The following is a 27,462-nucleotide window of genomic DNA, read 5'->3' as shown; positions in this document are numbered from 1 at the left end:
ATGGTAATTGCTCCTACTATAACGTTACTGTGATTTATATCTACTGGAGCCCTTCAGTGCTGCATGGAACCACAGAAGTCATTGTAGTTTAACCTTTTGTTCTAAATTGATTTCACTCTTGTTCCACATTAATAGTTATCTTGTTATTTCATCAGTGAAGCTTTCTCTTAGATTTGGAGGGAAGCTTTCTTTAAGCTTTTTTTAAGCTCTTAAATATTCTCTCAGATTTTGCTTAATGAACAAACTTAATAGCTAAAAAGACTAAATATCTGAAACAAGAACTTTTTAATGACTAAACTTAGAACCTGTAGCTCAGGAATACCAAATCTTAAATTTGTATTTTGTTTTATTCCAAAAATGGATAGAACTTTCCGGTAGACCTTATACATACTTTCACTGTTTAATTGGTTTTGACTTTTTTCCCCCACACTCATTGGTAAAGATTATTCTAGAACTGTAGCTATTATTAGAAGTTGATGATTATTTGAACTCATTAATCCCATGCCTTAAATTGATAAAGTAAAAGAGATGAGATAGTCTGTGTTATAAATTCTGAATTTTAATTTAGCCAAACTGGGGGAGGGTTAACATTTTTCAGATAGACTTTTCTAGAGATAAACATCTGTTGAAGTCATAAGTAAAATAAGATACAACTTCTGTAAGATTATGTATCTGTGCCTGACCAGGCGGTGGCGCAGTGGATAGAGCCTCGGACTGGGATATTGAGGACCCAGGTTCAAGACCCTGAGGTCGCCAGCTTGAGCACAGGCTCATCTGGTTTGAGCAAAAGCTCACCAGCTTGGACCCAAGGTTGCTGGCTCGAGCAAGGGGTCACTCGGGCTGCTGAAGGCCCACGGTCAAGGCACATATGAGAAAGTAATCAATGAACAACTAAGGAGCCGCAACAAAAAACTGATGATTGATACTTCTCATCTCTCTCCATTCCTGTCTGTCTATCCCTCTCTCTGACTCTCTCTGTCTCTGTAAAAAAAAAAATTATGTATCTGCCTTTTAAAAAAACTTGCACTGTCTTTTCTTCTTTTAATTGGCCCCTGGAAAAAAATTTTTTTGTCTGTTGTGAAACTAGATGTATAAATTTGCTTTCAAAATCTAGTACAGAAATATTTTCTTCTCTTTGGTCCCACAGTCGTTAAAATTTAGGCGAACCATTGTAGAGATTAAAACTTAGTAAAGGGAGTAAAATGATTATATTTTCTTCTGAAATTAGGAGATTCTAGTTTAGTGGAGAATATAGATATGAAAGCAGGCAGTTTAAATTAGTGTAGTAAGTGTTCTAAGAGCAGTAAGAGGCTAGGGGAGCATTTAAGGGACCCAACCCAGTTTTGGTATGTGAGGTTAGAGATCAGGGAAAGTTTCCTGGAGAAAGTTAAAGGTAAACCAAAAGCTAAAAGACAGATTTGGTCTAAGACCCTGGTCGGCAAACTGTGGCTCGTGAGCCACATGCGGCTCTTTTGCCCCTTGAGTGTGGCTCTTCCACAAAATACCACGTACGGGCGCTACCTCCATAAGGAATGTACCTACCTATATAGTTTAAGTTTAAAAAATTTGGCTCTCAAAAGAAATTTCAATTGTTGTACTGTTGATATTTGGCTCAGCTGACTAATGAGTTTGCCGACCACTGGTCCACCTAAAGGACAGGGTGTGCAGCCACAGAGGTAAGTAAGTGAGCATAGCATATTTTGGGAACTGCCAGCAGTCTATGGGACGGTGATACAGAGTCTTATAATAGGGAACTGGCTAGAGAAGAGACTGGAGCAACAATTAGGAGATAGGTTATACTCTTGATTCTTCATACTGTGTTTATTCCTAACAGTTGTATGAAGAGGGTACAGAGAAATGGGAATGAGGAACATTAGTTAGGATGCTGGCACAGTAATCCAAACGAGATGAAGGAGGCCTTGCCTAAGTAGGGACAGAGTGGTATCACAGGCAGGCCTTGGTGAGAGGGAAGAATCAATGATGATATGTTTCCAACTTGGGCAGTTAAAGCGTATGATAGCAATTTTACTGAAAGGGGAAAAGAGGAAAATCAGGCAGGAGGAAATAATACTTCATTGTTGGAATGTTGAAATGCCTGTGGGAAACGGAAGTGAAGTTGTCTATTAGGAAGTTCGATATTTGGGTCTGGAGCTACATAGAAAGACCTGTGCTAGAGATAATTTGGTATTCTTTAGATTGAAGGTGGCATTTGAAGCAATGCAAATACAAAGCAACTGCCTACTGAAAAATGTATAGAATGAGAGGATACTAAGGAATACTGTTATTCAGATGTTGATCAAAGGAAAAGGAAGAGAGACAGCTTGCCACCAGGCAAGAGAGACAGCTTGAATGGAGGCAAAGGAAGACAGGAGAGAGTAGAGTCAAGGCAGTCTCAAGGGAAGAGAATCTTTTTTAAAATGGGGATCTGGGCTAGTAACAATGAAAAAAAGCTGTTGACAAGTCAAATATATAAGAACTGAAAAGTTTCCATGGGTTTGATAGTCTTCAGGCAGCATGGGTGACTTGAGAGGCATTTTAGAGAATTAATAGCCTTGAAATTTCTGTAAGGTGAGGAGTGAATGGAAATTGTGAAAGCCAAGTCAGTAAATATGGACATCTATTTCAGGAAACTTGACATTAAAAAAAATACATCACTCTAGCTGTGTGGAGAATGGATTGTAACAGAACAGGATTTTTTAGAGGAGGGCCTATTAGGAAGTTATTTATTTTATTGTTTTTAAATGTTTATTTTTTTATTTTAGAGAAGAAAGGAGAGAGACAGAGATAGGAATATTGCTCTGTCCCTGTATGTGCCCTGGCCAGGGATCAAATTGGCAACCTCTGTGCTTCAGGATATGCTCTAGCCAACTGAGCTATCCAGCTGGAGGTTATTTTAATAAGCTAGGTGAGACACAGTATGGCTTAGGCTAGGATAGTAGCAGTAGAGAATGAGAAAAGGAGATGTATTTAAGGTATATCTTAGATAGGACTTCTTAATGAACTGTTTGGGGGAGGAAATAGAGAAGGAAAGACAGGAAACAGGATATTCACACGTGTTTTAGTGTGGACCACTGGGCAGGTTGATCTACCAGCAACTACTGAGAAGGGAAAAATTAGAGATGGAACCAGATGTAAAGTCCAGGGTTGCATTTTGGAAATTTCAAATTTGACATGTTTTTTGGAAACCCACATATAAATGTCAAATAGACTTTCGGATGTATGAGTCACCAAGTGCCCATTTGGTAGTTTCTGTGACTTCTAAACATGAACTACAAGATTTTTGAGTATAAGAAAATATCCATAGTTTGGGATGTTGGCCACTTGCTCTTCTGGCCAAATTGGGAGAATGTATTCCCTATTCAGTGGAATATCTTGTGCACACCAGATGGTGTATGTGTGAGAGGGACCACAAAATATGTTGGGACAAGTGCATGAGTAAGTTTAGAGTTATTTAATTGATGCTTTTCATCTCTCTCCCTTCCTGTAAGTTAAGAGCTCCAGGACCTGAGATCTGTATTTTCCGCCTTGGCATTTAAGTAGTCAGTGCTTGGTTTTAATGTTTATTAAATGAAATAATGAAGCAAAAGCTATTCAGTTGATTTATAGAAAAACACCATGCTGTGCCATGCAATAATTCACAATTCTATAATGATTTATAACTAAGTAATGTTTACATATACTGTAGACCTAAACTTAGCATTTTGATGAAGAAACCAAAACAGGTAGGTTTTATTTTTGTGCAAGTCATTTATAACTCAATATCTTGATTGGTTATTAATTCTTCCTCCATAATATTAAATTGCAGATGTGTATTGCCTGCACTAAAGCAAAATTAGCACTATGTTTTCTAACAGTGCAAAGGAGAACTATCTGTAATTGAAAACCTTATCAAAGTACTGATTTCTTTTAAGTACTGGGCAAGTAGGCCAGTATTGAAAATAGGGTTTTTTTTAAAAATAATTTTTAAGGCAGTGGATTTTTAATTCTTAAATTCTTCTGATATAAACATGCTTTATTGATCTTTGAGATCTCTCAGCACAATTTCTCCATTTTTAAGTAATGTAAAAGTTTTATTGGAAACATTTGTCTTATAAATGCATACTAAGAAATGAGGTGAATTAACTTTTAATCCAGTGGTAATCAACCTGGTCCCTACCACCCACTAGTGGGCGTTCCAGCTTTCATGGTGGGCTGTAGTGGAGCAACCAAAGTATAAATAAAAAAGATAGATTTAACTATAATAAGTTGTTTTCTTTCTTTTTTTTTTCTTTTTTTTTTTTGTATTTTTCTGAAGCTGGAAATGGGGAGAGACAGTCAGACAGACTCCCGCATGCGCCCGACCGGGATCCACCCGGCACGCCCACCAGGGGCGACGCTCTGCCCCTCCGGGGCGTCGCTCTGCCACGACCAGAGCCACTTCAGCGCCTGGGGCAGAGGCCAAGGAGCCATCCCCAGCGCCCGGGCCATCCTTGCTCCAATGGAGCCTTGGCTGCGGGAGGGGAAGAGAGAGACAGAGAGGAGGGAGGGGGGTGGGGGTGGAGAAGCAAATGGGCGCTTCTCCTAGGTGCCCTGGCCAGGAATCGAACCCGGGTCCCCCGCACGCCAGGCCAACGCTCTACCGCTGAGCCAACCGGCCAGGGCCTATAATAAGTTGTTTTATAAAGATTTATTCTGCAAAACAGTGAAAATCTGAAATAAAGTACTTGGTAAGTAGTTATTATTATATGTTTTAATTTGCTGTAACTCTGCTTTATAAATTTTATAAAGTAAAGTTACTTCCCTACTTTATAAATCACCATTACTGTGGAACCCGTGGGCGGTTAGAAAATTTTACTAAACTAACAGAGATACAAAAGTGGATTGTAGGTATAAAAAGGTTGACTACCCCTGTTTTAATCACTCAGAACATTTGTGTCAGAGCTAGATTTATTATTTGAAGTGGCTACACGGTTTAAGTTATAATCTGTGGTTAACAGTTTTAAGGAATTATGGAATATGAAGACTTGATCAGACTATTTTTGCTTCTCTTTTGGAAATGATAGGTGTATTTCAGTCCTCCTTTATACAAGCTATTTATACAGTTTTTTTGGGGAAAAAGCCAAAAACAAAAACCAACTATGGCCATGTTAGCCTGACCAGGCGGTGGTACAGTGTTACAGAGTATCGCCTGGGATGCTGAGGACCCAGGTTCAAAACCCCAAGGTCGGCCCTGGCCGGTTGGCTCAGCGGTAGAGCGTCGGCCTAGCGTGCGGAGGACCCGGGTTCGATTCCCGGCCAGGGCACACAGGAGAAGCGTCCATTTGCTTCTCCACCCCTCCGCTGCGCTTTCCTCTCTGTCTCTCTCGTCCCCTCCCGCAGCCAAGGCTCCATTGGAGCAAAGATGGCCCGGGCGCTGGGGATGGCTCTGTGGCCTCTGCCTCAGGCGCTAGAGTGGCTCTGGTCGCAAAATGGCGACGCCCAGGATGGGCAGAGCATCGCCCCTGGTGGGCGTGCCGGGTGGATCCCGGTCGGGCGCATGCGGGAGTCTGTCTGACTGTCTCTCCCTGTTTCCAGCTTCAGAAAAATGGAAAAGAAAAAAAAAACCCCCAAGGTCGCCAGCTTGAGCACCAGCTCATCCGGCTTGAGCACTGGGTTGCTAGCTTGAGTATGGGATCATAGACATTACCCCATGGTTGCTAGCTTGAGCCCAAAGGTTGCTGGCTTGAGCAAGGGGTTGCTGGCTTGTGCAAGAGGTCCCTGGCTTGGCTGGAAACCCCTAGTCAAGGCATATATGAGAAAGCAGTCAGTGAACAACTAAGGTGCCACAACAAAGAATGGAGGCTTCTCATCTCTCTCCATTCCTGTTTGTCCCTGTCTGTCCATCTCTCTATTGCTAAAAACAAACAAACAAAAACTATGGCCATGTTAGCGTAGCATGGTCTTTCTGATCATTATTTTCCAATTCAAGGGCAGAAAATAAATTAGGTCAAGATGACTGAGACTTGAGTATAGAAGTCAGTTGGGCTAATTCTTTTATCACTTTACTGTATTCTGCTAAAACCGCCAGAAAAATTGAAATTAGACATGTCATCTATTGAAGTAGTTTTTAGTTTTCCACATACATTTCTGTTTCCAGTGAATGAATCAACCTAAATTTGAATCCAAAGTGGAAATGTAGTATCAACTGTAACAATGAAGTACTTTTCAGCTAGGGTGCATTTGAATTTCAGTCAGACTGTCTTCATTGGGAAAGTTCAGTCGTTAATGTAGGAAAGGTAAAAATAACTCAGCTTTTTCCTAGCTACCAAATATCCAGACACTGGTTTTAGTATTTCATATATTTGGATATTCTGTTTTTAATTTGGACCTAGGTGACCTTACACATAACATATGTTTTGTTTTGTTTTTTAATTTTATTTATTCATTTTAGAGAGGGGAGAGAGAGAGAGAGAGAGGGAGAGAGGAGAGAGAGAGAGAGACGGGGGGGAGGAGCTAGAGACATCAACTCCCTATGTGCCTTGACCAGGCAAGCCCAGGGTTTCGAACCGGCGACCTCAGCATTTCCAGGTCGACGCTTTATCCACTGCGCCACTACAGGTCAGGCTCAACATATGTTTTTAAGATCTATAAAAGTAAGTTCTGTGGAATAGGAATTACTATTTTAGGATACAATACTTGCTGTGAGTCATGAGTTAGTCTGTTTTCATGGTTTTCTAAAATAAACTCATTTAAAGACTATACACTGAGAAATGCCATATACTTCATTATCCTATTTCCTTTATAATGGCTTATTATTAATTGTAAAAACTTACAGATTCACTGTAAAAAACAAGTCAAAAAAGAATCTTACAAAGATGGAAAATAAAAATCCCCAGCCAGAGGAAATTTCTCTTAAAATTTTGAGCATCTTCCTGTATTTTTCCATCAGTGGGATCATATAATATATGCTGTTCTGTAAACTTACTGTTTTTACATTACTAGGATATTATAAATAGCATATTTCTGAAATAAATTAAAATTAATTTAGAATTGTTTCTGAATAAAGTTTTTTTCTGGAAATACTGAATCAAATAATTTTAAACCTTGATTATAAATATTCCTTATATTAAAAGGAGGGGAAGTAATTTCTAGGAGTACTAGTATTTCATTTTAGGGGAGTTATAGATGGCTCACTTAGAAAATCCATTTAAAGGAACGTGTCATTTCAGAAAATATCATATACAGTATTTTGTATACTATAATTTCAGGGTTCTTGGATTCTCAACCACTAGTGCTACCTCCTTGAATCCCATCTATGGTCTAGTGGTGGAGGGAAGTGGGGTGTTTGTAGATCTTTGTCCCTGAAAAACCTTGTTAGAAGCTTGAAAAACCTTGTTAGAGTATGTACAGTAATCCTTTTCCTTAACATGGTAGCAAGTGTTTCTTAGGAGTTACAGGGAGGAGTAGCTTTAAGATGGAACCCACCTCACAGCCATCAAAACTGAAAATAACTAGGGCCCTCCATTCCATCTATAAAGTTCTGTGTAATATTTCTTGTTCACTGAACGTCCCAAGTGAAAAACAAAGATCCTTCTGAAAACCTGTTTTATTTAATGAATAGTGGGTTTTATATTCAAATTGAATTAAGCAGGTAACACAAATGTTCCATTTATGTTACTTAGAGAGTTTTTCAGTATTCTGCTTCCTAATATAACATGCCCCATTAACTAATCTTTATTTCTTGTTATTCTTTTCTACCTTATCAGAAGAAATTTTTAAATACAAAAAATAACACATTTATTTCTTTTGAAATAAAAATTGAACAATGTATTTTAATCATTCTGCAATACAATAGCTATGGGTGTATTCACATGTGAATGAATAGTAATTTATTAGAGCATGGAAGTACTTACACTCTTGAAAGTTTTAGATACTATTCTGGGCATTTTCTTAAGATAGTAATATACATTTTGCCTAGCCTGTGGTAAGACAGTGGATAGAGAGTCAACCTAGGATGCTGAGGTCCCAGGTTCCAAACCCTGAGGTTGCAGGCTTGAGCCCTGGAATCATCAACATGATTTCATGTTCTGGCTTGAAGCCCAAGGTTGCTGGCTTGAGCAAGGGATCACTGGCTCAGCTGGAGGGCCTTGCTCCCGGCACATATGAGAAGCAAGCAATGAACAATTGAAAAAAAAAACGGGTGCCACAACTACTAGTTGATGCTTCTCATCTCTCCCTTTTTGTCTATCTCTTTCTCTCTCTTGCTAAAAAGAAATATATATAACATTTATATATTAGATATGCAGGTTATATGAATTCAAATTTCCTAAAATGTGACATCTACAATTTTCCCTACAATTTTCAATTTTAATTAAATCATAGATCCTTAACTGTTATATTTAGTTACAGTGCTGTGAATCATTTGTTAATAAATGTTTCTATTGTTACTTTATAATAGCTTGATCTTTTAAAGTTTCAAATGAAAGCTGATTTTAGATTCTTAGTTATTAATGTTCTAGGGATAATGCCAGAAAAAGCTACATGTCCTATATTCTGTGCCAGCTTCTTAAATTAGAATCTTGGATTGCATCCTCAGCGTGTCACTGTAGTGGTATTGCTGGGTTGCTATGATACAGTGCTTGTTCTGTAATTCGTAGCGTGAATCCTATATGAGATCCTACTTCAGATTCCAAATATGTGAGCAGCAGTAATTGGGAATATGGTATCTTTTTTCCTTTAAGGAAAATTATACCTATAAAACTTACAAATTATGATACCAGGTACTTCAAACTATTTATTCTTAGATGTAAAAAGTATTAACAATGAACAACATGAAATAATTTTGTTATCCTTAAGTTTATTACGTTGACTTTATGAAAATGGACAAGAAGAGAAAGGCTTTATGATAATGACTATTAAAATTTCAATGTACTTTTGCTTGGTATTTGACGTCCTGAGATAAATGAATATAGACTAGATTTTCTGGTAAGATTTGAGACAGTTCCAGCAAAATTACTTTATAAGAGAAAACTCTAAATCAGTGGTAGTCAACCTGGTCCCTACCGCCCACTAGTGGGCATTCCAGCTTTCATGGTGGGTGGTAGCAGAGCAACCAAAGTATAAATAAAAAGATAGATTTAACTATAGTAAGTTGTTTTATAAATATTTATTCTGCCAAACTTAGCAAAAATCTGACATAAAGTACTTGGTAAGTAATTATTATTATATGCTTTAACTTGCTATAACTTTGCTTTATAAATTTTATAAAGTAACTTCCCTACTTTATAAATCATCATTACTGTGCAACCGGTGGGTGGTTAGAAAATTTTACTACTAACAGATACAAAAGTGGGCAGTAGGTATAAAAAGGTTGACTACCCCTGCTCTAAATTATGGTGTGTGTGTGTGTGTGTGTGTGTGTGTGTGAAACAGAAAGAGAGAAGGAGGGACAGACAGACAGGAAGGGAGAGAGATGAGAAGCATCAATTCCTCTCGGCTCCTTTATTGTTCATTGACTGCTTTCTCATATGTGCCTTGACCGGGGGGCTATAGCAGAGCAGAGTGACCCCTTGCTCAAGTCAGTGACCTTGGGTTTCAAGCCAGCAACCATGGGGTCGTCGTGTCTATGATCCCATGCTCAAGCCAGGAACCCTGCACTCAAGCTGGTGACCTCAAGAGTTTTGAACCTGGGTCCTCTGTGTCCCAATCCAATGCTCAATCCACTGTGCCACCGCCTCATCAGGCCAAATTATCTTTACTGAATTAATTTTTTTTAATTCAGTGAACTCTTAAAACTAACACTACATAGCTGTATTGAAAAAATACTACCTCTTTAGTGTTTTATGTAATGCTTTTTTTTTTTTTTGTATTTTTTTTCTGAAGCTGGAAACGGGGAGAGACAGTCAGACAGACTCCCACATGCGCCCGACCGGGATCCACCCGGCACGCCCACCAGGGGGCAACGCTCTGCCCACCAGGGGGCGATGCTCTGCCCCTCCAGGGCGTCACTCTGTCGCGACCAGAGCCACTCTAGCGCCTGGGGCAGAGGCCAAGGAGCCATCCCAGCGCCCGGGCCATCTTTGCTCCAATGGAGCCTCGGCTGCGGGAGGGGAAGAGAGAGACAGAGAGGAAGGAGAGGGGGAGGGGTGGAGAAGCAGATGGGCGCTTCTTCTGTGTGCCCTGACCGAGAATCGAACCCGGGCCTTCTGCACGCCAGGCCAACGCTCTACTGCTGAGCCAACCGGCCAGGGCCTATGTGAGGCTTTTTGAGTTTTTGTTTACATATTTCATGAAGATTTCTATCAAATTTAGTGTTATAAATAAGTATAGGTAGTATAAAGACAAAATAAGGGTATTCTAGGCATGTGTTATGTACATATTTGTGGTGGAATGAAGTTTAAGATTATTGGCTAGTGTCATTTGTTCTTTAAACCTCAGTTGATCTTTTAAATGTTTACTGGCTTTCAGCAGTGTGTTGGATATTTTATATGAAACTATTTTAGAAAACAGGACTGGACTGTTTTTTAACAGTTTTATTGAGATACAGATTTGACATAATTCACCCATTTAAAGTACACAATTCAGTGGCTTTTAGCATTCACAGATAATGTGCAGCTGTCACTATAGTCAATTTTAGAGCATTTTCATTATGGTAAAAAGAAACTGCATATGCCATCACTGTTAACTTCCTATCCCCTCATCCTGTCCCCTCATCCTATTCCCTCATCTTATCCCCTCATCCTGTCCCCTCATCCTATACTCTCATCTCCTCATCCTGTCCCCTCATCCTGTCCCCTCATCCTCCTATACCCTCATCTTATCCCCTCATCTTGTCCCCTCATCCTATACCCTCATCTTATCCCCTCATCCTGTCCCCTCATCCTCCTATACCCTCATCTTATCCCCTCATCCTGTCCCCTCATCCTATACCCTCATCTTATCCCCTCATCCTGTCCCCTCATCCTATACCCTCATCTTATCCCCTCATCCTGTCCCCTCATCCTATACCCTCATCTTATCCCCTCATCCTGTCCCCTCATCCTATACCCTCATCTTATCCCCTCATCCTGTCCCCTCATCCTATACTCTCATCTCCTCATCCTGTCCCCTCATCCTGTCCCCTCATCCTCCTATACCCTCATCTTATCCCCTCATCTTGTCCCCTCATCCTATACCCTCATCTTATCCCCTCATCCTGTCCCCTCATCCTCCTATACCCTCATCTTATCCCCTCATCCTGTCCCCTCATCCTATACCCTCATCTTATCCCCTCATCCTGTCCCCTCATCCTATACCCTCATCTTATCCCCTCATCCTGTCCCCTCATCCTATACCCTCATCTTATCCCCTCATCCTGTCCCCTCATCCTATACCCTCATCTTATCCCCTCATCCTGTCCCCTCATCCTATACTCTCATCTTATCCCCTCATCCTGTCCCCTCATCTTATCCCCTCATCCTATCCCCTCATCCTATCCCCTCATCCTATCCCCTCATCTTATCCCCTCATCCTGTCCCCTCATCCTGTCCCCTCATCCTATACCCTCATCTTATCCCCGTCATCCTGTCCCCTCATCCTATACTCTCATCCCCTCATCCTGTCCCCTCATCTTATCCCCTCATCCTATACCCTCATCCTAGACTCTCATCTTATCCCGTCATCCTGTCCCCTCATCCTATCCCCCCATCCTGTCCCCTCATCCTATCCCCTCACCCTGTCCCCTCATCCTATCCCCTCGTGCTATCCGCTCGTCCTGTCCCCTCATCCTATCCCCTCAACCTATCCCCTCATCTCCAAAAATGACCATGTTCTGGACATTTTGTATGGTTTTTGTTACTGGCTTCTTTTCATTTAGCACAATGTTTTCAAGGTCCATCCATGTTGTAGCATGTGTCTGTATTTTGTTCCTTTTATGGTTGCATATTATTCTTTGTATGGCTTTAGCACCACATTTCACTTGTCCGTTTATCAGTTGATAAGACATTTGGGTTTCTACCTTTTGAGTATTATGAATATTGTTGACATAAACATTTGTGTAAAGTTTTTGTGTGCATGTATGTTTTCATTTCTCTTGGATACCTGGAGTGGAATTGCTGGGTCATATGATAATTCTGTTTAATCGCTTGAGGAACTGCCACACTGTTTTCCACTGTGGTATATCATTTTACATTCCCATCACCAGTTTATGAGGATTCTGATCTCTTCACATCCTCACCAATATTTGTTATTCTGCCTTTTTGAGTATAGACATCGTGCTGGATATGAAATGGTATCTTTTTTGTGGTTATGATTTGCATTTCTCTAATGAATAATGATATCAAGCATCTGGCCAATTCATGTATGTTCCTTGGAGAAATGGATCTTCAGATCCATTTTCTGTTTTTAATTTTCATTTTATCATTGAATTGTAAGAATTTTTTATAGTCTTGATATAAGCCCCTTTGTCTTTTCACTTTCTTAATAGTGTCCTTTGAGGCTAAATTGTTTTTAATTTTGATAAAAAGTCCAAATTACCTCTTGTTTTTTCTTGAACTTAGGCTTTTGGTGTAATATCTAAGAAACCTTTCCCAAATCTGTGGTCACAAATATTCATCCTTATGTTTTTGTCTAAGAATTTTATAGTTTAGCTCTCACATTTAAGTCTTAGACCCATTTTGAGTTAATATTTGTATGGGATGTGATGTAAGTGATCATATTCATTCTTTGTATGTGGCTATTCAATTGTCACAGCTCCATTTGTTGAAGACTCTGCTTTGCCCGTTAGATGGTCTTGGTACCCTGGTTGAAAATCAGGGTACCAACACATAGTTTTAATTCTGGACTCTCAATTCTGTTTCATTGATTGTATGGTTATTTTTTTTATCAGTACCACAGTATCTTGATTACTGTGCTTTGTATAACATTTTGAAATGTGGGAGTATGAATCTTTGTACTTTGTATTTCTTTTTCAAGATTGCTTTGGCTAGCTCTGACTGGATAGCTGGTTGATTAGTGATGTCCAGATACTCAAAGGTTGCCGGTTCAGCCTGACCAGGCGGTGGCACAGTGGATAGAGCGTCGGACTGGGATGCAGAGGACCCAGGTTTGAGATCCTGAGGTCGCCAGCTTGAGCGCGGGCTCATCTGGTTTGAGCAAAAAGCCCACCAGCTTGAACCCAAGATCGCTGGCTCCAGCAAGGGGTTACTTGGTCTGCTGAAGGCCCACGGTCAAGGCACATGTGAGAAGGCAATCAATGAATAACTAAGGTGCTGCAACGCGCAATGAAAAACTAATGATTGATGCTTCTCATCTTTCTTCGTTCCTGTCTCTCTATCCCTCTCTTTGACTCACTCTCTGTCTCTGTAAAAAAATAAATTAATTAATTAATTTTAAAAAAAAAGGTTGCCGGTTCAGTCCTTGGCTAGGGCACAGAAATAATGTTTCGATGTGTCTCTCTCCCTTCCCGTCTCTAAAGTCAATAAATAAAAATAAAAATAAATTGTTTGGACTATTCTGAGTCCCTTGCAAATTGCAAAGGTCAGGTTATTGATTTCAGGTCTTTATTTTTTCTTATATGCTCATTTACAGCTATAAATTTCCCTCTAAATACTGTTTTAGTTTTGTCCCATATATTTTGGTATATTGTGTTACCATTTTCATTTGTCTCAAAGTATTTTCTGGTTTTCTTTTTTCTTTTAATGATTAGTTATTTAGACGTGTCTTTAATTTTCACATATTTGTGAGTTTCCCCAATATTTTTTTACTGTTTTACAACTTCATTTTATTGTGATCAGAGAACGTATTTTGTGTATTTCTATGTTTTTAATATTTTTCCATTGATTGTGAGAGAGAGGAAAGGAGTGCAAAGAGGGGGAGAGAGAGAAGCATCAACTCATTGTACAACTTAGTTCCATTTAGTTCACTAATTGGTTGCTTCTCATAGGTGCCCTGACCCAGGGATTGAACCCATGACCTTGGCATAACAGGAGGACATTTTGTCTACTGAGCCACCTTGCCAGGGCCTGTTTTTAATTTTTAATTTTTTTTTTTGAGATTTCTTTTATGACCTGGCATATGGTCTCTCCTGGAGAGTTTTTCACATACACTTGAGAATATAATTCTGTTGTTGGGTGGAGTTTCTATTATAAATATAAATTCCATGGTGTTCTATAGAAGTCTGCTAGGTCTAGTTGGTTTATAGTGTTAAGTTTTCTATTGTCTAGCTGTTCTATCCATTATTAAAAATGAAATATTGAAGTCTTCAACCAGTATTGTTAAAGACTTATTTGTCTTCATTTCTGTTAGGTTTTGCTTCATGTATTTTGGGCTGTGTTGGTATATCTTTATAACTGTTACATGTTCCTGATGAATTGACCCTTTTATCATAAAATGACCCTCTTTGTCTTTAATAAAACATTACTGTTTTAAAATGTGTTTATCTGATATCAATATAGCTACATCTGCTTTATTGTGGTGGTTAGCATGGTATATCACTTCACATTCTTTTACTTTCATTGTTTCGATCTTTGAATGTAAAGCTTATCTTTTGGAAATAGCATATAATTACATCATTTTTTTGATCCAATACGACAATCACTACCTTTTCATTGGATTGTTTAATCCCTTCATATTTAACATTATTGTTGCTATATCAAGTTGAATTTACACCTGCCATTTTATTTTTAGTCATTTTATTTTTTTCTGTGTCCAATGTCTTTTTTCTTTTGTCTACTTACTTTATGCTTTTTTTTTTACTATTAAGTGAATATTTTCCAATGCAGCATTTAAGTTTGTTTAAAGATTTTTTTCACTACACCTTTTTAAATTTATTTATAGTGGGTGCTCTTGGGCTGGCCATATACATTTTAACATATTAGAATCAGCCTCAGATTTATACTAGCTTAGTTCTAGTGAGTTAAACTTCATTACTATATTTCTCTCTTTCCTTTTCTTAGTATTGTTGTACAGGTACATTTATTAATGTCACAAATACATTGTTATTACTTTATCATCAGGAATTATTTCTTTAGCCCAATACAGCTTTGTTTCCATCCCACCCTCCTTGTGCTGTTATTGGCAAATATATATATATTACATTTCTATATAATAATGACCCAACACTACCTATATACATATTAGTTTATATTATGTATTTTTCATCAGATAAGAGAAGAAAACGTATGCATTTATACTTTTATAATTATATAATCACCTTTACTGTTGCTCTTTGGGTTTGTGTGTATGTGGATTTGAATTACTGTCATTTGCTTTCAGCCTGAAGGAATTCCTTTAGTGTTTCTTGTAAGACTGGCTGGATAGCAATAAATTCTTTCAGTTTTTATATCTGGGAATGGCTTTATTTTGCCTTTATTTTTTAAAGGTAGTTTTGCTGGATATAAGATTTTGGTTGACAGTTTCTTTTTTTCTTGAAGCAGTGTGAATGTTATTCTTTTGTTTTCTGGCCTCTTATTTCTGCTGAGAGGTCAACTGTTAATCTTATCACTTGTAAGTGACTAGTTATTTCTCTCTTGCTGCTTTAATTATTTTTAGCACTTTCACTATGATATTTGTGGATCTCCTGCATTTTTCCTTCTTAGAGTTTGTTGAACTACCTGGATGTGTAGGGTTAGTGTTATTCAATAAATTTGGGAAGTTCCAGTCATTATTTCTTCAAATATTTTTTTCTGCTTTTGTTTCTCCTCTCCTCTTGGTACTCCTGCAGATCTCTAAAGCTCTGTTCATTTTACAACTTTTTCTCCTCTCTTCAGATTTTATAATTTCTACTAATATTCACAGTTCCCTAGTTCTTTCTTTGCTATTTACATTTACTATTGAGTTCTTCTAGTGAGTTTTAAATTTAATTATTGTATTTTTCAATATAGAATTTTCATGTTTCCTTTTTTCATAAATTCCATTTTTTTATATTCTCTACTCTATGTGCCACTGTTATGTTTTCTTTATTTTCTTAAGCAGTTTATTTTTAGTTCTTAGAATATATTTATAAAGGATACTTGTAATTTCCTCTCCTTCCTCCTCCTCCCCCCTCCTCCTTCTCCTTCTCCTCCTCCTCCTCCTCCTCCTCCTTCTTCTTCTTCTTCTTCTTCTTCTTCTTCTTCTTCCTCCTCCTCCTCCTCCTCCTCCTCTTCCTCCTCCTCCTCCTCCTCCTCCTCCTCTTCTTCTTCTTCTTCTTCTTCCTCCTCCTCCTCCTCCTCCTCCTCTTCTTCTTCCTCCTCCTCCTCCTCTTCTTCCTCTTCTTCCTTCCCTCCCTCCCTCCTTCTCTCCTTCTCTCCTCCCTACCTTCCTTTCTCCCTCCCTCCCTCCCTTCCTTTGTAATTTTCTATGAAACCCAACATCTGATAGCTCTCACAGGCAGTTTCTGTTGCCTCCTTTTTTTCTTAGTATATGATTCATACTTTCCTGTTTCTTTTGGGTATCTGGTAAATTTCTTTTTTTGTAAACTACATTTTAGATAATACAGGGGTGGGAAAAAGGAAGTTTACAGTTGTAAGTATGTGAAACACAAGAGTTGATTTTTTTATTATTATTATTCAGTGAGAGGAGGGGAGGCAGAGAGACAGACTCCTGCATGTGTCCTGACTAGTATCCACCCAGCAAGCCCACTGGAGGGTGATGCTGTGCCCATCTGGGGTGTTGCTCAGCAACCAAGTTCTTAGCACCTGAGGCAGGGAGGCCGTGGGGCCATCCTCAGTGCCTGGGTCCAGCTTGCTCCATTGGAGCCATGGCTGCAGGAGGAGAATAGAGAGAGAGAAGTGAGAGATAAGAGGGGGAGGAGTAGAGAAGCAGATGTGTGCTTCTCCTGTATGCTCTGACCAGGAATTGAACCCGGGACATCCACATACCAGGCTGACACTCTACCACTGAGCCAACCGGCCAGGACTAATATATATGATTTTTAAAAGTGTAGTCTCAATAGTTCAACAAATTTAAATGAACTAATTATAAGTCCTTGTTTTTAGATTTGAAAAGTTCAGAATTAAAGTTTTATTATTTTTGAATGTTGGAAACAAAAGGATTTAATATGGTCTGACTGGTGGTGGCACAGTGGATAAAGCATCAACCTGGGACACTGAGGACCCAGGCTCAAAACCCTGAGGTTGCTGGCTTGAATGCCAGGTCATCCAGCTTGAGCACAGGGTCGCCAGCTTGAGCACAGGATCATCAACATGATCTCGGGGTCACTGACTTGAGCAAGCGGTCACTGGTTTGAGACCACCCCCACCCCCTGTCAGGGCAGGTATGAGAAGCAGTCAGTGAAAACTGAAGTAAAGCAACTACGAGTTGATAATTCTCATCTCTCCTGTCTCTCTCTCTCTTGCAAGAAAAAAGGATTTAATATGTTTTTAGAATCAAATCAATATAGTGTGCTCATATTTTTGTAATAAGTAAAAGGGAAAACAATAAGCATTTATCGAATGCCCATTATGTGCCAGATACTGTGCTAAATGCAAGATAGAGGGATCTTGCAGAGGGAGAGGGAGAGAGATATATAAAGGCAACATTTGTTTCTTGTCTTTAGGGGCCTCATATTTTCCAGGAGTGTTACACATGTAAGATATAATTGCCATATAGCACAGTAAATACCAAAATGGAGATAGGCACCTATGATACATTGGGTAAAAGTGGATTAACCAGCCAATTTCTCTTTGGTGCCATAGCAAAAGCTTCTGAGAGGGCAGTATGTTTATGCTGAAACTTAATAAATAAATGAGAGTTCCCAGCATGGGAATGTGGGAAAAGGGCATTTAAGACAGAGGAAAAAGTATAAAATTGTTAGAAAATAGCCGGGACTGTGGTTTAACAAAAGTGAAGTTGCATGCTGGAAAGTGTTTAGAGATGATTTGATAGTAGGCAGCTGTATTTTGTATACAGTTCTGAGTTTGAGCTTCATTTCTGTAAGTTTTGGGGGATATTTAAAAAGTATTGAGTATGATCAGATTGATTCTCATTTTAGCATGGTTTTAGCTTTTGTGGTAGGATAAATCAGGAGTTGTGGTGGTTATTGCACCAGTCAAGAGGAACAATTAGGGTATCATTTCTGTAATGTAGTTAAGAGGTGATCAGTCATTAAACTGATAGTGCAAATGACAAGAAAAGGAGACTTCAGATATGTAAAAAATACAGAAGCAGGAGCATTTAATGACTGACTATGGGTAGTTATGAGGAAGAGTCCAGTATAAACTCCAGTTTCTGGCATAAGTGATGGTATTAGATGGGTAAATTTCTCACTAGATTTTTGAGAGAAGTTTTATGCATGTGAATAGCATCTACAGAATTAACAAGCATATAAGGTAACTTCTGAGTAGGTTATTTCTAAGTTTTTCTTTGTTTTTATTTTTAGATGCTACGTCAAATGAACAACAAGAACTCTTCTGTCAGAAGTTGCAACAGTGTTGTATACTGTTTGATTTCATGGACTCTGTTTCAGACTTGAAGAGCAAAGAAATTAAAAGAGCAACACTGAATGAACTGGTTGAGTATGTTTCAACTAATCGTGGTGTAATTGTTGAATCAGCGTATTCTGATATAGTAAAAATGGTAAGCCTCTAGACCTATGTTCCTCAGATTTATATATATTCAAGTAACATCTGAGGGGTAATTATGAATTAATGAAACTTATTTTTAATAAGTGTACAATAATTACTGACTCAAAAGAATGTGGGTTTTTTTTTAATAGTCCATTTGAAACATTATCCATTCATTTCAGTGATGCTGACATTGCTTATAGTAGTTGGGAAATTCAGTAGCCACAGTGGCTGGCGGCTATTGTATTGGGTAGTGCAGATCTAGAGCCCAAGAGTTTAGGAGAAAGATGTAGGCTCGAGATTATAATGATTGGTAGATAATTAATATCCTGGGGCTGAATAGTCACCAAGAGAGAAAGTCTAAAGGGGAAAGAAAAGACCAATGAAAAACTATGGTACTGTCCACATTTCAGTGGTAGTTAAAGGAGTCAGATCTAAAAAAAAATTGTATTTAGGACATTTTTAATATTATATTTGTAGATTCTGTATATATCACCTGAATTTCAATCAAAACTCAGATCTTTAAGAAGGCAAATAGTGTAACTAAATATTTGAAATATCTGCCAACTTTATTGAAGTAAGATTGTTTAGGATACTGTTTATTAATAATTCAACCTTATTCTCCACCAGACAGTAGACATGGGTTTAGGATTTGTGATTTTTGTATACATACTAACAAAATACATAAAAATTAGTTGGAATAATTAGAGAATCACTGAGTACATAATTTAAGCTTAAATGTTTCCAAGGTATAGCAAGTATAACCTATAGTTAGTTGCCTTCATTTCCTTCCCTTTGCCTAATAGATGTTCTAGGGGAAGAACAGAGTGTATAGGAAAGTTCAATTCCACCCTAATATGCTAATTGATATTTCTTTTATCATATTGTACTAGAAGACCTATTAAAAGGACTTAAGAAATTTTGATTTAAAAAATGAAAATAGAAGTATTAAAAAATTTTAAAGATTAGCTATAAAGAGAACATTATTCACAATGAACTTGGCTTTCTAAACTCCCAGAGACAGTAAAAGGTGACAGTTCAAAAATATAAATAGTGACTATTGGTAGGCTTTTTATTTTTTGTTAATTTAAAAATGTTCAGGAAGAAAAGTAATATTCCCACCAATATTTTCACTGACTTCAAATGTATTGTATTTAGGGATTTTGCAGGTTCTGGGAAAGATGCTTTATTTTTATCTCGAAAAGTTGTTGACTTAGATATCGAAAGTACTCATATTTAGTCAAATTATTCTGTAATTGCTATATACTAATAAATTTTGGGATGTAATTGTTTTCCCCAAGTAAAAAGGAGTATGTGTGTGTGTGTGTGTGTGTGTGTGTTTCTAATTTCTAGATAAAAGTGAAGTCAGGTCCTTTAAGGCTCTTTGGTATATTATGTATAGTTAATTTTCTAGCAGATCAAATTTTACGTTACTACTTTATAAGCCTTATGGTATAGTAATTGACGATTAGCAGTTATTTGGCCTACCATAGATGCCACTTCATAAGAATAGTTGAAAATCTGCTTGCACCACCATATACCCCTTGTCTCATCTTCTATTCCCCAGATAGTTTATCTCAAATCACCACTCCCTCAGTAGTATGACCTTAAGTGTCATTTAACCATTTGATCTGTTAGTCTGTTCATCATTCTTCAAAGAATTATGAGCTGGTACCACAATCTATCCTTTGCTAGAGAAAAAGGATATGTAGTTTATCTTGGTACTGAGATAGATAGTGTGAAAGATGAAATTATAAATATTGGATTTCATTCAATATAAAATAAAAACTCAGAGTACATCCTGATTTCAAAGATTTTTTCAAGAAGGCTCAGAGTAGATGAAATACAGTAAAATAAATCATCATGAGATATTACAAACTTATGTCTATAGTAGTAGTGAAAATATTCTACCCCCTTTCTCCTCTTCCTTAGTGTGTGGTATATATATGTAAGAATAGAAATATTTTACCAAACTCCTTGGGTTATAAGATAAGTAAATGGCTGAGTCAGAATATGGGGAAAGATGAAAAGAACCAAGTTAGGGATAGTTAGATTCAGAACGTTTATGCTTTCCCCCCCCAAAAAAACTTTCATCCCCTCTCCTCCCCTTCCCTTTTTAAAAGCAAAATTTAGAACAATTTGTAATTTAAGGAAGAGGAATCTATAGATAATCTGTAATTTTCGGTAGCACAGCATCTGAAGAAGAAAAGAGTTATTGGATAGTGAAAAGAGAAGAACAATGCCTGCCTGCCTTCCTCGTATCTTAAGGAGGTTTATAGGTTTTTGTTTGGTTTGGGGGGGGGGGAGAGCGGAGGGAGAGAGATGAGAAGCATCAACTCATAGTTGTGGCACTTCAGTAGTTGTCATTGATTGCTTCTCATATGTGCCTTGACTAGGGGTCTCCAGCTGAGCCAGTGACCCCTTGCTCAAACCAGCAACCTTAAGACGGTGATATCAGGGTCTCAAACCTGGGACCTTAGTGTCCTGGGTCGATGTTCTATCCACTGTGCCACCACTGGTCAGGCTGTTTATAGTGGGGTTTTTTAAAATTTTTTTTTTCTTTTTTGTATTTCTCTAAAGTTGGAAACGGCGAGGCAGTCAGACAGACTCCCGCATGCGCCTGACCGGGATCCACCCAGCATGCCCACCAGGGGGCGATGCTCTGCCCATCTTGGGGCGTCGCTCTGCCGCAATCAGAGCCATTCCAGCGCCTGAGGCAGAGGCCACGGAGCCATCCTCAGCGGCCTGGGCAATCGCTGCTCCAATGGAGCCTTGGCTGTGGGAGGGGAAGAAAGAGACAGAGAGGAAGGAGAGGGGTAGGGGTGGAGAAACAGATGGGTGCTTCCCCTATGTGCCCTGGCTGGGAATCAAACCCAGGACTTCCACATGCTGGGCCAATACTCTTCTGCTAGTTTATAGTTCTTTTAAGTTTATGGCCACAACATAAACTTTTTTCTTAGATAACGTTATCTTAAAAATATTTTATTTTGCATTGTTGAATTCAGTTACACAACAAAGAACATAAATCTGAATTTATTTCTCTTTACAGATAAGTGCTAATATCTTCCGTACTCTTCCTCCAAGTGATAATCCAGATTTTGATCCAGAAGAAGATGAACCCACACTTGAGGCTTCGTGGCCTCACATACAAGTATGAAACATAATTACATATTGACACTTTTTATATTTATGATATTCTGAAATCATGGCTCTCTTTCAGATCTGAGTGTCTATTTAAAATATTTGGCTTTTAATATTTTTTAATATTCTTTTTAAAAAAAATTAATTGAGAGGCAGGGAGGCAGAGAGACAGATTCCCACATGCGTCCTGATGGAGATCCACCCAGCAGGTCACCTACAGGGTGCCACTGCTCTGTTGCTGGGCAACTAAGCTATTTCAGCACCGTAGGCGAGGCCATGGAGCCATCTTCAGCACCAGGGCCAGCTTGCTCAAACCATTTAAGCCATGGCTGCAGGAGGGGAAGAGAAAGAGAGAGGAGGAGGAGGAGGGGGAGAGGTGGAAAAGCAGATGGTTGCTTCTCCTGTGTGTCCTGATCGGGACTTGAACCCAGGACTTTCACATGCCAGGCTGACTCTCTACTGCTGAGCCAACTGGCCAAGGGTAACATTATTTTCTTTTCCTAGAATATTGCTTTTCACCTTTTTTATTGTGATAAAATACACTTGACTTTTACCATTTAAACTATTTTAAAGTATACTATTCAGTGGTACATTCACAGTGCTGTGCAACCTTCATCACTGTCTAGTTCCAGAACTTTTTCATCACCCCAAATGGAAACTTCCTCATCATTAGCAGTCACATTTCCATTCCACTATCCCCATAGCCCCTGATGACTACTAATCTATATACTTTTTCTATGGATCTGCCTGTTCTGTGTATTTAATATGAATGGAGTCATATAACGTGATCTTTTGTGTATGGGTTCTTTCCCTTAGCATATATTTTCAAGGTTTATCAATACTGTAGCATGTATTAGTACATTCCTTTTAATGACTGAATAATATTCCATTGTATGGATATACTATCCTTTGTTTATTCATTAATCAGATAAACATTAGAATGGCTTTTGTCTTTTGGCTATTGTGACTAGAGCTTTTAAGAACATTTGTGTACTAGTTTTTGTTTTAGTGTCTGTTGTCCATAGTTTTGATATGTTGTGGTTTTGTTCTCATTTATTTCCAAGTATAATTTCCCTTTTGATTTTTTTTTTTACTCAGTTTTTTTGGGATGTGTTGAATTTCTACATATTTGTGACTCCCATATTTATCTTACTGATTTCTAATTTTATTCCACTGTGGTTGGATAATAAATATAATTTAAATATTATAGTTTCAACCCTTTTAAACTTATTGAGGCTTGTTTTATGGATTAGCATACAGTCTATCCTGGGGAATGTTTCAAATGTGCTTCAGAAGAATGTGTTGGACAGAGTGTACTGTAGAAATATTAGGTGTAATTGGTTTATAATGTTCAAGTATTTTGTTTCCTTTTTGATCTTCTGTTTAGTTCTATCCATTATTGAAAGTGAGATATTGATGTCTCCAACTACGATTGCTAAATTGTATATTTTTCTCTTTAGTCCTGTCACTTTTTATTTCATGTGTTTCTGGGGCCCAAATCTTAGCTACATATGTTAATAATTGTTATATTTTCCTTATGGGTGTCTTTTATCATAATTCTAGTAAAAGTTTCTGTGTTTATTTTTCTGATATTAGTATGGCTATTCAGCTCTCCTTTGGTTACTGTTTGCATGGTGTCTTTGCTATTTTAATCTGTTTCTTGAATCTAAATTGTGTTTTTTGTAAACAGCACGTGGTTGGATCATGTTTTGTTTTGTTTTTAATCAATTTTGACCATATCTGACTTTTGACTGGAATGCTTAATCTGTTTACATTTAATATTATTACTGATAAGGTAGGAGGATTTACATCTTCCATTTTGTCATTTTCTATCTTACGTCTTTTTTGTTTTACTTCTCCATTATTGCCTTCTATATTAAATAGGTATTTTGAAGGGTACCATTTTAATTCCCATGTTTCTTTAATTATAGTTTTTGACTTACTTTATCAGTAGTTACCCTGGGAATTGCAATTAACATTTTAAAACAATCTAATTTGGTTGACTTTTTTAAAAAAGATTTTATTTATTGATTTTACAGAGTGCAGATGGGGAGTGAGAAGTACTAACTCAAAGTTGCTTCACTTTAGTTGTTCATTGACTGCTTGTTGTATGTGCTTTGACCAGGCCAGCCCAGGGTTTCAAACCAGCAATCTTAATACTCCAGGTTGACATCTTATCATTTCAAACCAGCAATCTTAATACTCCAGGTTGACATCTTATCAACTGTGCCACCATGGGTCAGGCTGGTTGACTTATTTTATTACCCTGGGAATTGTAATTAGTATTTTAAAACAATCTAGTTTGGTTGAATACTAGCATAAAATCAGTAATATCTAAAATTTTGTTCCAGTGTACCTCAATTCCCTCCCCACTTCTTTGTGGTATTATTGTCATACAACTTAGTTCTTTATACATTTTATGCCTTAAGGCATTATAAGCTTTATGTGGTTCTCTTGTAAAGTATAATAGAGTTATAAATTAAAAATACATTTATACTCTCTTGTATATTTACCTATTTAGTTACCTTTACCCATGCTCTTTATTTCTTCCTATGGATTCAAGTTACATAGGGTGTCCTTTCATTTCAGCTCGAAGGATTCCCTTTAGTATTTGTTGTGGGGAAGGTCTGTTAGTGATGAATTTTCTCAGTATTTGTTTATCTGGGAATGTCTTAAAGTCCCCTTCATTTTATTATTATTGTTGTTGTTGTTATAAGCAAGAGAGAGAAAGACAGGAAGAGAGAGATGAGAAGCATCAACTCGTAGTTGCGGCATTTTGTTGTTGTTGTTGTTCATTGATTGCTTCTCATGTTCCTTGAATAGGGGCTGCAGCTGAGCTAGTGACCACTTGCTCAATCCAGCGACCTTGGCCTTCAAGCCAGTGACCATGGGATCATGTCAGTGGTCCCATGGTCAAACTGGTGAGCCCGTGCTCAAGCTGATGACCTTGAGGCTTCAAACCTGGGACCTCAGCATCCCAGGTTGATGCTTTATCCACTGTACCCCCACCAATCAGGCAATTCATTTTTTTAAAATTTATTGTGTTTACATAGATTCTATTGTTGCCCTGATTGCATCCCCCCATATTCCCCTCAACATATCCCTTGCTCCCAGTAGCTCCCTCCCCCCTTCCCTTCAGATTTAATTCCGTTCCTCAGTTCACATTGTTCCTTGGATTCATCAAATGAATGAGGTCATATGATATTTTTCTTTCTCTGCCTGGCTTATTTCACTTAACATAATGGTTTTCAGGTCCATCCATGTTGTTACAAAGGTAATATTTCCTTATTTTTCATGGCCCCATAGTATTCCATTGTATATATGTACCACAGCTTTTTAATCCACTTGTCCACTGACGGACACTTGGGCTGTTTCCAGATCTTCACTATTGTGAACATCCCCTTCATTTTTTGAAGGAAAGTTTAGCTGGATATAGAATTCTTGGCTAGTGGCCTTTTTCTTTTAATACCTTTTGTGTGCGTATGTGTGTGTGTGAGAGAGAGAGAGAGAAAGAGAGAGAGACAAGAAGGGAGAGAGATGAGAAGTATCTATAGATGAGAAGCAACTCATAGTTATGGCACCTTAGTTGTTCATTGCTTGCTTTCTCTATGTGCCTTGATTGGGGGGGGGGGGCTTCAGCCAAGCCAATGACCCTTTGCTCAAACCAGCAACCTTGAGCTCAAGCCAGTGACCATGGGGTCATGTCTATGATCCCACACTCAAGCCAGCAACCCCACACTCAAGCCAGCTACCCCATGCTCAAGCCAGCAACCTCAGGGTTTTGAACCTGGGTCTTCAGCATCCCAGGCTGATGCTCTATCCACTGTGCCACTGCCTGGTTAGGCAGTTGTCTCACTTCATATCATTCAGGAAATTCGAGGGGTTTTAGGAGCTTTGTGCCAACAACCAGGATGAAAATCAAATATATGTTTTCTGTTATACCACAATATCACAATAGTCCAGTGTTGGACATGAAAACAGGCGTTGAGCAAGATGTGCCAATGAAAGTACAGAGCAGTTCATGAGACTGGACCAGCTCTTCAGAGAACTCGGATCACTTCCGGATGACTTTTCACATGTGTATATCACAAAGCAAATTATACCATTGGCTGATTAGAAATTTATAAATAAAAACTTAATTGATAACTTCTATTCTTGTTATATCCTTAATTCATATTTAACATTAAAAGTTAGACCAGGTAGGTGTCACTTCATTTGCATAGTTGAGCAAAGATGTGTCAACAAAAGAAAGCAGTATTTACTCAGATCCTAACGTTGTTAGCCTTGGAATATTATTGAATTTGTAGTAGTAAAAATGTGTTACTCCTTGGGTGAATAATAGGGCCCAAATCTGGCACTGGTTTTTGGTAGTTTGTGAGGTCTGTAAATTTAGTGTTGCAGTCTTTTTTCCTGCTGCCTTCTCTGTGTGGCCTAAGTAGCTACCTAAATGTTCATTGAATGACTTTTTTACTTTGGGATCTAATCTTTTTCTTTTAGAGTGCAAGATTGATATATAGTATAATATCTAATAAATTAAGCCGCACTTTGGGCTATATTCCTGCCTTTTATAGCTGTTAGGTTACAATAAAAAAATTTTAGTATAGCCTGACCAGGAGGTGGCACAGTGGATAGAGTGTCAGAGTGGGATGCGGAAGACCCAGGTTTGAGACCCCGTGGTTGCCAGTTTGAGCGTGGGCTCAGCTGGCTTGAGCAAGGGGTTACTCAGTCTGCTGAAGGCCCGCGGTCAAGGCACATATGAGAAAGCAATCAATGAACAACTAAGGTGTCTCAATGCGCAACAAAAAACTAATGATTGATGCTTCTCATCTCTCCATTCCTGTCTGTCTGTCCCTGTCTATCCCTCACTCTGACTCTCTCTCTGTCTCTGTAAAAAAAACAACAACAAAACAAAACAAAAAAACAACAAAAAACTTTAGTATAAATATATTTGTCTTTCCCCTTGGAAGACAGATGTAGGTGTAATGGAGGCAACTGAAGAATGCTTTCCTGATTTGTGGTAGCAAGTGAACATTTGCTTGTACTTTTCAGATCCTGGCACTTGGTCAGTAGAAGGCCTTCTGTGTGCTGTGATTTGCAGTTTATTCACTGTGGTGTCCAGACATTCCCTCCTGAGCTCTGTATTTAAATTATTTGGTTCATTATTTCTCAAGTATGGATCTGAAATGCTGGTTTTGAGTTGATTTTTTTTCCCCACTATAGTTTTAAGACGAAGTTTTTCTTTTTTTATTGTAATTGATACACTGCCCTTTACAATCCAGTTTACTTTTCTTTTTCTTTTTTTAGTTTACACTTATCTTGAGGTTTCTGATCCTGTATTTAACCAACTCTGGAGATTAATTTGAGGTAGTGTAGTGTTCCACTAAAGAAAGAACATGTTCCCAGTGAATATGGACTGGAAAAATAGTCTTCTTAATTAAATAGGCACCATTTTCATTTTCTAGCTTCTGTATAACATTACAATGAGTGATGCAAAGCAATAAACTTCAAAATTTACCAGCTTAGGAGACCAAATTGTGAATATATATTTAGTTTTTTTTAAATGTTACATTTTCTAATGATATCTGAAATATCCCTACTAGTTGGTAAAGAAGGTGTGTTTTGTATGACATAACTTAGCGTAATGTTTTATAGGCATCATCTTATATTTGACTTTCTCTCATAGTTGGTGTATGAATTCTTCTTAAGATTTTTGGAGAGCCCTGATTTCCAGCCTAGCATTGCAAAGCGATACATTGATCAGAAATTTGTACAACAGGTAAGGAATTCTTATGTTTTAAATTTTCTTATATTCATCTTAGCAATTATTTATTAACTTGTGATT

The 27,462-nt window shown here is 38.1% G+C and overlaps 1 protein-coding gene across 1 annotated transcript in view; it reads left to right on the top strand.

Annotated features, from left to right (window-relative positions):
* PPP2R5A (protein phosphatase 2 regulatory subunit B'alpha) overlaps positions 1 to 27,462 on the top strand; it is a 61,726-nt gene that overhangs the window by 7,293 nt on the left and 26,971 nt on the right. Inside the window, exons 2-4 of the mRNA XM_066261412.1 lie at positions 18,296 to 18,492; positions 21,529 to 21,630; positions 27,304 to 27,396. Of these exons, the coding sequence (XP_066117509.1) occupies positions 18,296 to 18,492; positions 21,529 to 21,630; positions 27,304 to 27,396 (392 nt within the window). The remainder of the gene's footprint in view (positions 1 to 18,295; positions 18,493 to 21,528; positions 21,631 to 27,303; positions 27,397 to 27,462) is intronic.

Source organism: Saccopteryx bilineata, chromosome 2 (genome assembly GCF_036850765.1).
Source record: "Saccopteryx bilineata isolate mSacBil1 chromosome 2, mSacBil1_pri_phased_curated, whole genome shotgun sequence".
Lineage (NCBI taxonomy): Eukaryota > Metazoa > Chordata > Mammalia > Chiroptera > Emballonuridae > Saccopteryx > Saccopteryx bilineata.
The sequence above is the reverse complement of the archived record's forward strand: the minus strand, read 5'-3'. Positions and strand labels throughout refer to the sequence as shown.